Raw genomic sequence first — 13,149 nt, forward strand, 5'->3', positions numbered from 1 at the left:
ACAGCTGTTGTGAGGATAACAGCAAGTTTTGTCTCTACGTCAGCTATGAATTTCTGTATAGCATTGTCTATCACTGGCAACTGCTCTATACGTTTACATGATGTAAACTTGGTAATTTTGTGACGTCCTTTTCTGTACATTTTCATGAACCTGCGTAGCCATACCAATGAAGCCTGGAAATTAGCAATGTTCATGTCAGATGTAATTCGGGGGGCCTAGTCTCGTAGATCTCCATCAGTAACGGTGAATAGCCTCTCACGAACAGTTATAAATGTTTCGAACAGTTCTTCATTCATTTGGTTTCAGGTTTCTGTTTGGTGCATATTTCTTACTTCATGTAATTAATTATTCCATTTGTACAGTTCACACTCAGATTTCACTAAATGAAAACGCCTTTACACACTTCGTAACTTCAAGCATTTTTTCCCTCCTTCGTTTAACCAATATTTCACTGCCTTTTCTTTGTTGCTGAAAGCTCTTGCAGTATGTGTTTTTCTTAGGCTTGGTCAGTATCCTTCTTCACAACTGTTACTTGCACAACTGACGTCGCCTGAACCAGAGCCCATGGAATCATCACAGTTATTTCCTATTTCTTCTAACATATCCACAATCTCAAACAAAATGTCAATATCATTCGAATGAATGTCAAGGAAATCAACAAACAAAAGACATATATGTACGTCCTCAGGAGAAGAAAGTGATTTCGGCTGGAAACCACATTCTTCATATTTCATCATCGTTAGATTCAGAATGTTAATTGGGTTCCACATTACTGTGAAACTGAAAGAAAACAAGGTACTATCAGCAGGCATGCCTTACAAAAGCACAATAAATATTAATTCAGCTTTATCTGTATTGTCAGTACTTACAAATACTGCAAAAAGCAACAGATAATTTGTATTAAATGTCACTTGAGTGGCTAATGCGAGAGAATAGTAATGTACTGTAGTGTTAGAGAAACTATCAACGAACGGTAGCCTGAAACACCCTTTATAAATTACAATTGGGTTGTGTCGCGTTTCCTATTTACAAATATACTGCCGACCTCGGCTGTGTGTGTACCTAGTTGCGCACGCACAGCTGCTATAGCGCCAGCTGGGGGTGTACATTTCTACCGCCGCCTGGTGTGCTACAAATTTGGCAATTTCCAGCTATTTTTTTTAATACTTGCAGTGCCTCTTACCATCTAAAATTTTGACAGTGCATTTCTTTCGTTGTCTTTTTCCTGTGTAAAAAATTTCAGGGTAGGTTTAGACAAGTCTTATTGGACCATTCCCTTGTTATCTTCAATCCTAATGTTTCCAGTTCCTTTTTCTTAGATATTTGCTAATTATATTCCATTGTTCACTTATTAGTACCATTTACTTGGAAAATAGAAACCATGCTTTGCACCCTTTGCCTTCCAGCAAAGTTTGCATACTGTGTGTTGTGAAATGAAAATCAGAATACATATAGTTAAATTTCACAGCAGCATTCGGTCTCTGTTGTCGTATGTGGATGTGGAATATTTATAAGGCAATCGGGGTTAAATCAAATTTAGATGTATATATTCTACAGTCCATCTGAGATAAAGATTCCATTTCTCTGCGCAGTTGGGGTGAAATCGAATTTAAAAGATGTATATATTCTACAGTGTACGTGAGTTAACAGTTCTATTTCTCTGCATAAATATTTTTTGTCAATGGAAATATTGTGTAGAAAATAGAATTGTTGGCAGTAATTCCAGCTCCAGGTGGAAAAATTGTTGTTAGAGAGAGAGAGAGAGAGAGAGAGAGAGAGAGAGAGAGAGAGAGAGAGAGATGTTCCCTGATTATACTTACACCTAATGTAACATAAAAATGACTTGTATGAATCCAGTTCTGCTCCTGTTTTTAAATAAAAACTAGTGATCGATAACATCTGCTGCAGTTGTACAAATTTTATCTACCGATAAAAAGATAGCACAGCCAGGTTTCAAGGACAAGAGTCCCGTCATCAGTTGGTGCACCTGAAAAATTACAAATAAAATATCAAAACTATACATCCTGTCAAACTGGAAAAAAAAAACAAAAAAAACCTTAGAATACTACCAAAATGGATATCACATATATGTACAGAATGTCTATACGCATCACCTAACAGGAGTTAATATAGTGATTGTCCGGTGCATGGCAACTGAGTTGAAAATCCGCCTTGTACATTCCTACACTGCACGGAAAACTTCTTGAAGAAAAGGCTTACATAAAATACATTAGATCCCCATATATAAAAGAGCACAACCACTCCAAATAAAATAAAAATAATGATTAATGACCTCATATCCACAGACAAGTTTACAATGGTCCAAGCCGAAGGACTTCAATACTATGATTCCACATAAAGTAGGATTACCAGACATTCACACTGTGGAACCAGAAAAAGATATGATACGTGGTCACTGCACCTACAGATTTCAGTGTTTACGTAGTATGTTCCCTTATGTAAAGAGTCTAAGTTTCCAGTACTTCATACACACCCATATAGTATTGACCGAACGCACACAGTTGTTTAAATTCCAGGTGATGGGCTATGTTGCCACCATATAAGGGAATGCACATAGTGCAACACCTCATTGTTAAGCTCCAAACTACTATTCCTGGATTCATTGTATCTAAAACCTCTAGCAATAGCACCATTACCATCATGCTGACACATAACACCACCTGTTGTAAACCAATTACACCACCCAATGTGTGTAATCAAAATTAAATAAGTAAACAAAACTCTTATAATACCACTCATAAAGTCTCTGTCAGCATACACAAGAATTCTGACCAGGTTGTACCCATTCTGAGAATTCTGTAAACTAATACATAATGGACCAAAAACTATTGAGACCTTGTTAAAACCACCATCCTACATAGATCACAGAAGCAATAGCATTATCAATAAAAACCATGTATTAGGAATCAAAGTTAAAATAAAAGAATTAAATTGCAGGTGAACCTTCAGCAGGGTAGTCTGTAATTAACACAAAGCCAATGAGTGCACGGACATAAGAACCAGTGAATCCTGCTGTGATCCACCAGGCTACAGTGCTCCTGTACGGTCTGCATTACTGATTATGTTCCCCATTAAGGAAATGCAATCTAAACACGTCATATAAATAGTATAAAAAGACAGTGGCTTCCCCTTGTGCATATAGTATCAATATGCACCTAAGTAGTAGGAAGGAGTAGCTCCAAAAATATGGGACAAAATGAAAGAAATGATCAGTTCATCTCTCCCCAAACAGGTTAGTTAGACCGCTCAAGCAAAGAATCCCTGGATTTCGAACAATACTCTACTACTCATCGAAGAAAGGAGCACACTAAAGAAATGTGGCATGCAAACCGCTCAAGATGAAGAAGCATCCAAAGAACTTTGCCGCAAACAGCGCAGCTGCTGAAGTGACAAGACCCAGTGCCTCATCAGTATTTGTGATGACATAGAGTAATGTCAAAAACTAAATGAAATGCATGACCTATTCAAGAAGATGAACAGCATCACCTGATAGTTCAAACTACGCACGTGGATGTTAGAAGATACAGATGGCACTATTATTAGTGACAAGCAATTAGCCATAGCTAGGTGCAAACAACACTGAAGCACTGTATTGCAAAGGAAACAACATCGACGAAGAGAACATTTGTATGGAAGCAAATAAGAACCTGATATTCTGTACAGTGAAATCGAAAATTGATTGGCGACTCCGTGGAGTGCTGTGTGCACAACGACCATATATGTTAAATTAAAAGGAAGGTCAACTTTGGCCGTAATATTGATGTTTTATTGATAGCAGAATCGATTTTCGATTACATAGTGATCATCTTCAGTGCTGTACAAATAACAAGGAGTTATTGTGATTGCTTCTCAGTTTTGGTTATTGATAACTTGATACCAGTGTCTTGAGTTTAATTTGTACAGCACTGAAGATGATCACTACGTGATCGAAAATCGATTCTGCTATCAATAAAACATCAAGAAATTGAAAATGGCATCGAGCATCTGAAAAACAACAAATCGCCAGGTATAGATGGTATTACCAGAGAAATGCAGACTGCGATGGGAGAGGAAGTCATGCATGCCCTACATTTTATATGTAATAAGGTGTGTAAACCGGGTGAAAGGCCTAAAGACTGTACTATATCTGTCCTAATTCCTCTGCACAGAAAAGGATCAGTTAGGGACTGCTGCAACTATAGGACCAAAGCATTAATATCACATGCTAGTAAAGTCCTCCTGCATATAATAAATCAATGCCTAAAAAATTTTCTGCAGTCTCAGATTTCCACAAAACAAGCGGGTTTCGCGTCAGGTAAAGGTACTCGAGAGGTAGTCTTGAATTTAAGGCAGATAATTGAAAAATGTTGTGTGTTCTGTGTCCCTGCCTACATCTGAGATTACCAGCCCGCCTCTTCACATCATATTAGGAAAGGCCGAAGATCACTGTGGATGGAAACATCTCTCTGAAGTCTCAACTACATAAGAATTAATGAGGAAATGAGGTCACGACTCTCAGCTATGAGTAACGACTAATGAATGAAAGTAGGAGCCCTAACACAAGACCCAAAGGGAAGAGGCATGACAGAAGCAAGTGGAGAAAAACACCACAATGCATGTCTGAACACGAGAGATAGAAAATATTGATAGATCAACTGGAATGCAATACTCTGGAAAGATTGTAAGTAATTATTAAGTATGCTCTAATGCTTTGATTTTGTTTGTTCATTATGGACATTGTTAGGATAGTTAATTTTGCATTTCATGATTTCAGTTTCCTCCAAAGTGTTCAATATCAAGCCTTTAGGTAGTAAGTACAAAGTACCTAAATCTTCCCTAATATACTGTCTATTAAGCACTGTATGAAGAGAGGGGGGTTCCATACATCCACCTGCTCCAGTCCAGTCACAAGCATTACTTATCCCATCATAGGCAGGGCTACTGGTGAAAGCTGTCATGTGATCTACAACCACTGCATGACAACCAATGAGCTGCCTGTCCGCATGAATGGCCACCATCAAATTGTGGCCGAGAAACAGCTGGACCATCCACTTGCTGAGCACCCTGTCCAACACACCATTCTCACTTCAATGACTGCTTCATAACCTGCACCATTTGGATCCTTCCTACCAACACCAGCTTTTCTGAATTACGCAGGGGGGAACTCGCACTGCAGTAAGTCGCATGTTCCCCAAACCCCCTTGGCCTCAACCTTTTTTAGTCACTGTCCTTCACTCACCTATCCCCACCCCTATTCCCATTCCAGCCCTACACAGCCTTTTATTCCACCAATGTGCCCACAGTCTTTCCTGTCTCCACTTTCCCCCCTACCCTCCATCTAACCTCCTATCTACACCTAGCACCTTTCCCCATCTCATTCCTGTATACTTCCACAAATAGAACTTTGGCCCCCATCACTACCCTGGTATCCCTCCCCTTCCACGTCCCAGCCTCCTCCCAACCCCCCACCCAGATTGCTTCTTCCATCGTGTGCCATTGATTGCAGTCTGTCCTCAGTGGCAGACATGATGGTCATGTGTACGTACGTGTTTGTGTGTGTGTTGTGTGTGATTCAGCATCTCAGCTATATGAGTTACAATCTATCTTTCCATAATATTGTCATTATTTCATCCTGCGTCTTCCATTGTTAAATTTATATTGGGTCATTTTTCTTCACTTGCTTCTGCCATGCCTCTTCTAGTTCGCTCTTTTGTTAGGGAGGTCTACCATGCTGCTGTGTATTTATGTGCATGAGGGGAAGCCGCTGTCTTTTTGTACTATGTGTGTGATATATGTTTAGTGTATGTTTCCCAAATAGGGAATATACTAAGTAAAGTAGCTTGTACAGGGACATTGTGGCCTGATGGTACAGCACAGTTAACTGGTTCTTGTATTCATACTCTCGCTATCTTTGTTTTCATTACGGGCTTCCTTGTTGGAGGTTCAATTGTAATTTAATGCTTTTGTTTTAATTAACATAGCTATTGTTGCATCTTTGATCTATTTAGGATAGTCTTTGTAATAAGATTTTTATAGTTTTGGGTCCATTAAGTATTAGTTTACCAAAAGCTCAGAATGGGTACAACTTGTTGAGAATTCTTGCGTATGCTGTTACAGAATGGTACATAACTTCATGAATGCAATTATAGGAGCTGCGGCCATTTATTTAATTTTGGTTACACCTATTGATCTTTTAATGGTTTATGGCAGGTGTTATGTGTAATAGTAGTTCTGTAATCTTCAATGTGATAGGGTCTGCAGCTGTGATGAATTTTTTAAATGATTTTATGAAACCTGCATCTGATATTCTCATTATTTGATGTACAAGTGTACAATTTCGTCCTGAGGCTGTTTTCAGATATCCAGAATGGAAACTTTATACATTGGGTTCATTAGTATCACTTATAAATTACGTCATATCCCAAGATATGCTAAGAGGATTATTTATTATTTTATGCACAATATTTTAATGGTATTTTATGCCATGTATGTCTTTGCTCCTGTAACCACATGTAATTGTCATAAAATAAATTTGAAATAGTTTTTTTGTTATTTTAAGATTATAATTATTCTTCAGAAAATAATAAATGAAGATATATGTGTCCATGTTCTCAATTACATTATCATTGGTGGAAATATGATTGTATGTAATCCCCTCAAAAACTTGTAAATATTTGTTCTAATTTTGCAGGAGTATGTCATTTGTAAACAGTTGTTAAAATATCTTATAAATATATAACAGTCGATGACAGTACTCTATTGAAACAGCACTGAAAACCATGAAAATTGAGAAGAACCTTTCATGATCTGCTATCTGGTTGTGTGATTTTATGCATTACAGTCATATTTATTACTCAGTATAGCAGTAATTAAACATTATATGGTACTGTAATACTTTGTTGTTTGTAGAACTGGTAAAAAGTTGTCTAGGAATTTTCTATTCCATACGTCATTTTGATCATGTAAAACTCTTGTCTGATTGGTTTCTTAGGTGGATGTAAGGAAGGAATTGATTCCATTCTTACATCAATGACTTAACCTTTCTGTAACTTAAGTAATATTTGTAGCAACTTAACAGTATAAGGTATTTAGTGGTTGGTGTTTTTTAAGTGTACATGCAGCGAAGGTGGATGGGTGCTGTTGCTTATTGTCGTGTGTTCTTTAAATTGTGTGCAAACATCCCTGCCTGTTTGTCCAATATAAAGTTTTGAGCACTTCCACAGTTAACTTTGCAGATTCCTGAATGCAAAAAATGTTCAGATTTCCTTGGGTATGTCTTGATAATTGTTTTAGATTGTCAGGGTTCCTGTCACTATTGTATAATTTTGTATTCTTGAAACAGTGAGTAATTTTGTCAGAAACAATACTCTTATAAGTTATTTCATCTTTGGAATTGGCATGTGTTTATTTGGGCTTATTTTTGAGAAACATGTCCACTAGGTTTTTAGGATTGCCGTTATTTATAACCATGTTTTGAAGATGATGTAGCTCTTTTTCAGTCCTCTGGTTTTCCATTGGTAAGTTGATCAGTCTGTGTATTATAGAACGAAAATATGTGAGCTTGTGCACTCTTGGGTCACATGATTAATAGTGGATAATTATGTCTGTTGTCGTTTACAAAAAATATCAAATGTTTGCTCAGATTTCTCGTTTCAAATTTTTAAATCCAAAAAGTTGATCGTCTTCTTTTTCTTTATTTCCACAGAGCTTGTAATTTTTCTATGTAAGCTGTTTAATTGTGAATGCGTGGTGTTGTTCTCTTTGTGCTATCAAATAGGTTTAAAATGTCATCAACAAATGTATAGTAATAAAGTATTTTTTCAGATGTCTGAGTGAACCGGTCAAAAAAATTTCATCTGAAGTATATCACCTGATGTGCCTGCTAGGCGTGAGCCCATTGCTACCCCCATCTTCCAGGAGATAAATTTTGTCCTGGAGTGAGAAGTAGTTGTTGGCAGTGATCAATTGTAGGAGTTATACCAACTTCTGCTTGAGTGATTTTCTTATATTTGAGAAATTTGATATTTTTAAAAATGATTCCTGTAGTCTCTGTTATTGGATTGTTTGTATACATGTTGGATCAACTGTTTTTAGTATATTTTTTCTCATAAGTGTTATATTCCTTTGGGGCATATTGAGTTTTTTACTAACACCATGCTAACAGTTGGATGAATCTGGATTTGTTGTTTATGTATCTTGGTTTGGGCACACAATGTTGGTGTTGTTGGCTTCATTATCATGGAATATTGTATGTCTTTTTCTATGAATACAAAGTTACATCTTTCAGTGCTTTCTTTAATTGTGTATTACATTTGGTGCTTGGGTACTGATCGATGCTTTTAATATTACTTTGTTCAAAAAATTCTAGTACTTCTCTATTATAATCTCCTTTTGACATAATCATCAGCGTACTTCTTGTATCTGATTTTCCACTGATGTCATTACGTTCTTCAAGATTGTTATTAATTTGACATATGATACTACTATCCTTTGTCCTTATATTGATCCTGCTTTCTCGTTTTACTTCAGTTCATATTATTTGTACAAGTTTAAGGTTATGTTGTTCAGCTGATGAGTTGGCAACTGGGCAATATCGAGCACTACTTTAGTGTTTGCAATATTATTTTAAATTATTCTGTACATTAGTGTGGTTTTATGTTGAAAAAGAATTTATAATCACCCCTATACCTTTTAATAAATAAGACTGTAATGTGTGAAGATCACACAATCATAATGCAGGTCATGAAAGCGTCTGCTCGATTTTCATAGTTTTAAATACTGCTCCATTAGAGTACTGTGATCAAGTGTTCGGGATCTTTGTAACAGCTGCTAAAAACGACGTGCTCCCTCAAAGATAGAACAGATATTTACAAGTTATTTTAAGGAAATTACATACTGTCATATTTACACCTATTATGAATGATAACTAAATATAATTCAGAACAAGGACATACATAGTTTAATTAACAAATTTCTGTAAAATAATTATAATCTTCCTAGTGTAAGAACATTCAAAACATCAACCTTACATATAAGAGCTTAGCAGCAACTGCTCAAAAGTAACATGCTCCTAAAATAACAAAAAAAAATTTGTAATAAATTTTACGACACTTTCACGCAGTCACAGGAGCAAAGACGTACATGGCAAAATATATTATTAAAAAATCATCCCTAAAGTAAGTTCAAATCCGCCTAGGATAACTTGGGAAATGACTTGTTCGTATGTAAATTCATAAGTGATACTAATGAATCTAATGTGTGATGCCTCTGTTTTACATACTTGGAAATGACCTAAGGCCAAAATGGTACAATTGGACATCAAATAAATAGAATATCAGATGAAGGCATCATGAAATGATTTAAAAAATGATAGTTGTGTGTATCTCATACATGAGCAAAGTCAACTTGATGGCAGTGGTGCTGTTGTTAGAGGTTTTGGATATGACAAAAACAGAAATAGTAGGCTGGAGCTTAACGGTGATATGCTGCACGCTGTACACTCACTTGCATGGTTGCATCACAGCCCCTCACCTGAAATTTTAATGTCTGGGTGTGGTTCTTACAGTATCAGATGAACATGTATGAAGTACTGGAAAGCCAGAATCTGTACGTAAAGGAACATAATATGTAACACTGAAGCCTGTAGGTGCAGTGACTATGTATTGTAGTTTTTTCTGGTTCCATTGTATGAATGGCTAGTTACCTCGCTTTACGTGGAAGCATTTTATTGACATCCTTCAGCTGTGTGACGCAGGAGTATATAAGACGGATTTTCTGCTTACATGCCATGTACCAGAGAATTTCTATATTAACCCCTTTTGGTTGATTTGTAGAGACATTCTGTACATATATATGCTATCCTCATTTGTAATGTTCTAAAGTTCTTTTAGTTTCTTTAGAGTTTGACACCATGTATTGTCGTCACATTTTAGTTACACTTTTTCATATGCAACTGAATGTGTAGGACTGTTGTCATGAGACCTTTTGTCAGAAAATGAAACAATAGTTGTGTATGTCCTAACAAGAGAAACATGTGTTAACCAAAATTCTTACTACTGGAACTGCTGTTATTGGCACTGATTATTTGTAGTTGTTGAACTTTCCACCCTCCTCATAAAAAGTCATTCATTAAAGAATGAATTACCAAACTGATTACGAACCCAAAAACATATGACCTCACAAAACCAAAGTAAATAAAGTTCATATTGGCATTATACTTATCTTTGAATTCATTTTGCAGAACCAGGGAAGAAATAGTCACATTTTCGTATGTAAAGTTGCAATGTTTCATCTTAGAATTATTGTAAAGTTCAGTGTTTACAGTAAGGAGTTTCATGAGTAATAAAGTCATTGTTCCACAATCTTTGTCTTTTAATTTGCATTTGGTCAATAAGAAGTACAACAGTGGATGTACTTAATATGCTAAAACTGTTATAATTCATAAAGGAATGGTAACTAGATGCCAAACAGTTCTTATACTGAATTCTGACCAGAAATGCCACAAAGACTTATGGCAAGTCATAATTACAGTCAGAAAATGCCATACATAACTTGCTGTGTTTAACAGTACTGGATCACAGTTTCCTTACAACGCCACTCTTTAACAACCACTGTCAACTCTTAACAACTCCACCAATACTGAAAACATTATTTAAATAGGTCTGTTGTTTATAATTAAAGCTAATTTAATTGTCATTAGTAACATAATAAAATTAACACACATTTCCTTGTGCCTAATGAAAATTTGAACGACTTTTTGATATTAATTAATCAGGTCCTACGCTTTTTACTGGAATTTAAGCAGTATATGTTTTTTAATACAAACAAAGAAATATTTAAATAAAATAGCTTACAAATTATTGCTTTGGTGTATATCAAAGTTCCAACAAAAGTGCAGTAGCTGTCCCAAAATTTTGGAATGTGTTGTGCTGTGAAATTGTAAATATCAAGCATTTTTGTAAATTAAAATTTCATTAGGAAAACTAATTACATCAAAGAAAGCATTATACCACAATTTAATGTCTACATAATAAGAATTTGGAAAATACAGCCCATATATTTATTTGCTAATTGTTGTCCAAAAGCAGATTCCGAAAGAGGGGAAGGGATGGGGGGGGGGGGTTTTCAACTCTTAGTTTGACCCAGGTTATAAATGCTCATGGCATAATTTTTGATAAAGTATAACTTTTTATGAGGTATGTTTCAATCTTCCAAACTCTGCACCAAATATGACTCAATTCTAAGTTTGTGTCTGCTATGAACTTGTGCCAAACTGCTAGTCAGTGCAGTTGCTGATACCTATCCAGTAAATCCCTGTCCCATCTATTGGAGTTAGTTAAATGTGGGATGAATCTGGGAAACAAATGCAACTCGCCCCCAACTATACAGTGAAGTAATGTTACATGCATGTAGATGGAAAAAGAGCACAATGATTTCTCACTTACGAGCAAAAGTAATCAGTACAAAGAGATTCACTATGAATGTATTCAGTAAATACCTGTTTCTAATCACAGAAATCATTGTGTAATATAGTATAAGTTAGGGCTGGTTTTTGATTATTAGATTATCTGGGTTTGTAGTTAGAATAGTATATTTGACTGTGACAGTGACCAGGTAGAAAGGGGCATTTCTTCAGGTACAAAGGTTATAGGGGTAACAAACTGAATAAACTGTAACGAGGAGCCAGAGAATGTGGGTCCTTTATAATAAAATACTTGGAAGGTGTCCCTGAACAGCCTCTGAAAGTTTGTCAGTGGAGTTCTGGTTCACACTGTACGAAAGTAAAAGTGACACACTAACTTTTGATACTGACAGTTCCTTGTCAGGGAGCGCTGAGCGATAAGGTGGGGAAGGTTACGAGGGAAAGGCTGGCCACTTGGTACCCAGGAGGATAGCGAGGACAAATGTAGACAAAGAAATATGATAAATAGGTGTGATATTAGTTTTAGAAGCTTTTGATAAAGATTAAAATATTTCTTCCATTATGAGCTCCACAGCACTAAATAGTAAGACAACGCTTGTTGCTTGTTAATACAGGGTGCAAATGTTTACCGAAGTGCAAGCCCGGGAGACACTAGCCATAGTGGGCCTCAGAGTCCAGTATCGCCTGCCAGCTCACCAGGAATTGGGCCCAGCACCAGCCCTTTCCTTGACCACAACAGCTATGGCTTCACGCAAGCTCAGGCAAATGCATTGCAGCAGCACTTTGAGCAATTCAGTATGGTGAGTAAGCATTCATTGCAAATTTGTTACTTTTTATTGACATTCTGCAGGTGGATGGAAATTTACACAGATAAAACTTAATATAAATCTCTTATCACTGTTGGTTGGTAATTGTTCTCTCTTAAAAATTTCCTGTGATATGCACAGTCATTCAGAAAGTAAGTAGAGTGGTTGAGATAAATCAACAGTGTATGCCCTACCACCCAAATTTATCTTTCTTTTATATTACATTAACTGACAAAAAAGGTGGAACACCCAGAAAGGGAGGGAGAAACAAAATGTACCTTTACAGATTGAGAGGTTGTGTGATGTTACTTCAATGATATCAAAGTGAGACAAATTTATAGATAACTTGGCAGTTTGAGCATGTTTATCAGTACGATGATGCCCTTCTGGCCTGGATACACGCACTGATTGGAAAGGGTGTCATAAAGACTTCATATCATCTTCCGAAGCAAGCTGCTCCACAACTTTTGTAATTGGTTATTGATGTCCTGGATACTAGCACTGGGACAGAGTGTACTTCCAAGCTGCTCCTGCACGTTATATCGGGGATAGATCAGGGGATCTTGGAGGCACGTGATTACCTCAACATCACGTTGACTGTTCATAGAGAAATGTGCAATATATAAACGAACACTGCCCTTTTGTAGTGGGGCACAACGATATTGTCGCATGAGAGGGAACCGATGGGGATGCAAGGTGTCTGTGACATATCTTTGTGCTGTCAGAGTGCCCCCAGTCACTACCAGCAGTGATTGGAAGTCATACCTGATGGCTTCCCACACCTTGGTACTAGGAGTAGCACCACTGTCTCTCCCCAAGACATTGGAAGAATGGGACCTCTCCCCAGGTTTCCATCACACTCACTGATGATGGTCATCCAAGGTAGTAAAGAATTGCATTTCATCGGAGAATGCAGTGGGA

General features: G+C 36.8%; 1 protein-coding gene across 4 annotated transcripts in view; it reads left to right on the forward strand.

The window, feature by feature from the left end:
* The window catches only part of LOC126259802 (CREB-regulated transcription coactivator 1-like), a 382,069-nt gene that overhangs the window by 227,534 nt on the left and 141,386 nt on the right, over positions 1-13,149 (forward strand). For all 4 annotated transcript variants that reach the window (XM_049956826.1, XM_049956829.1, XM_049956827.1 and 1 more), the window contains one exon: positions 12,037-12,222. In XM_049956826.1, the coding sequence (XP_049812783.1) occupies positions 12,037-12,222 (186 nt within the window). The remainder of the gene's footprint in view (positions 1-12,036; positions 12,223-13,149) is intronic.

The sequence above is a fragment of the Schistocerca nitens genome, chromosome 5 (genome assembly GCF_023898315.1).
Source record: "Schistocerca nitens isolate TAMUIC-IGC-003100 chromosome 5, iqSchNite1.1, whole genome shotgun sequence".
NCBI lineage: Eukaryota > Metazoa > Arthropoda > Insecta > Orthoptera > Acrididae > Schistocerca > Schistocerca nitens.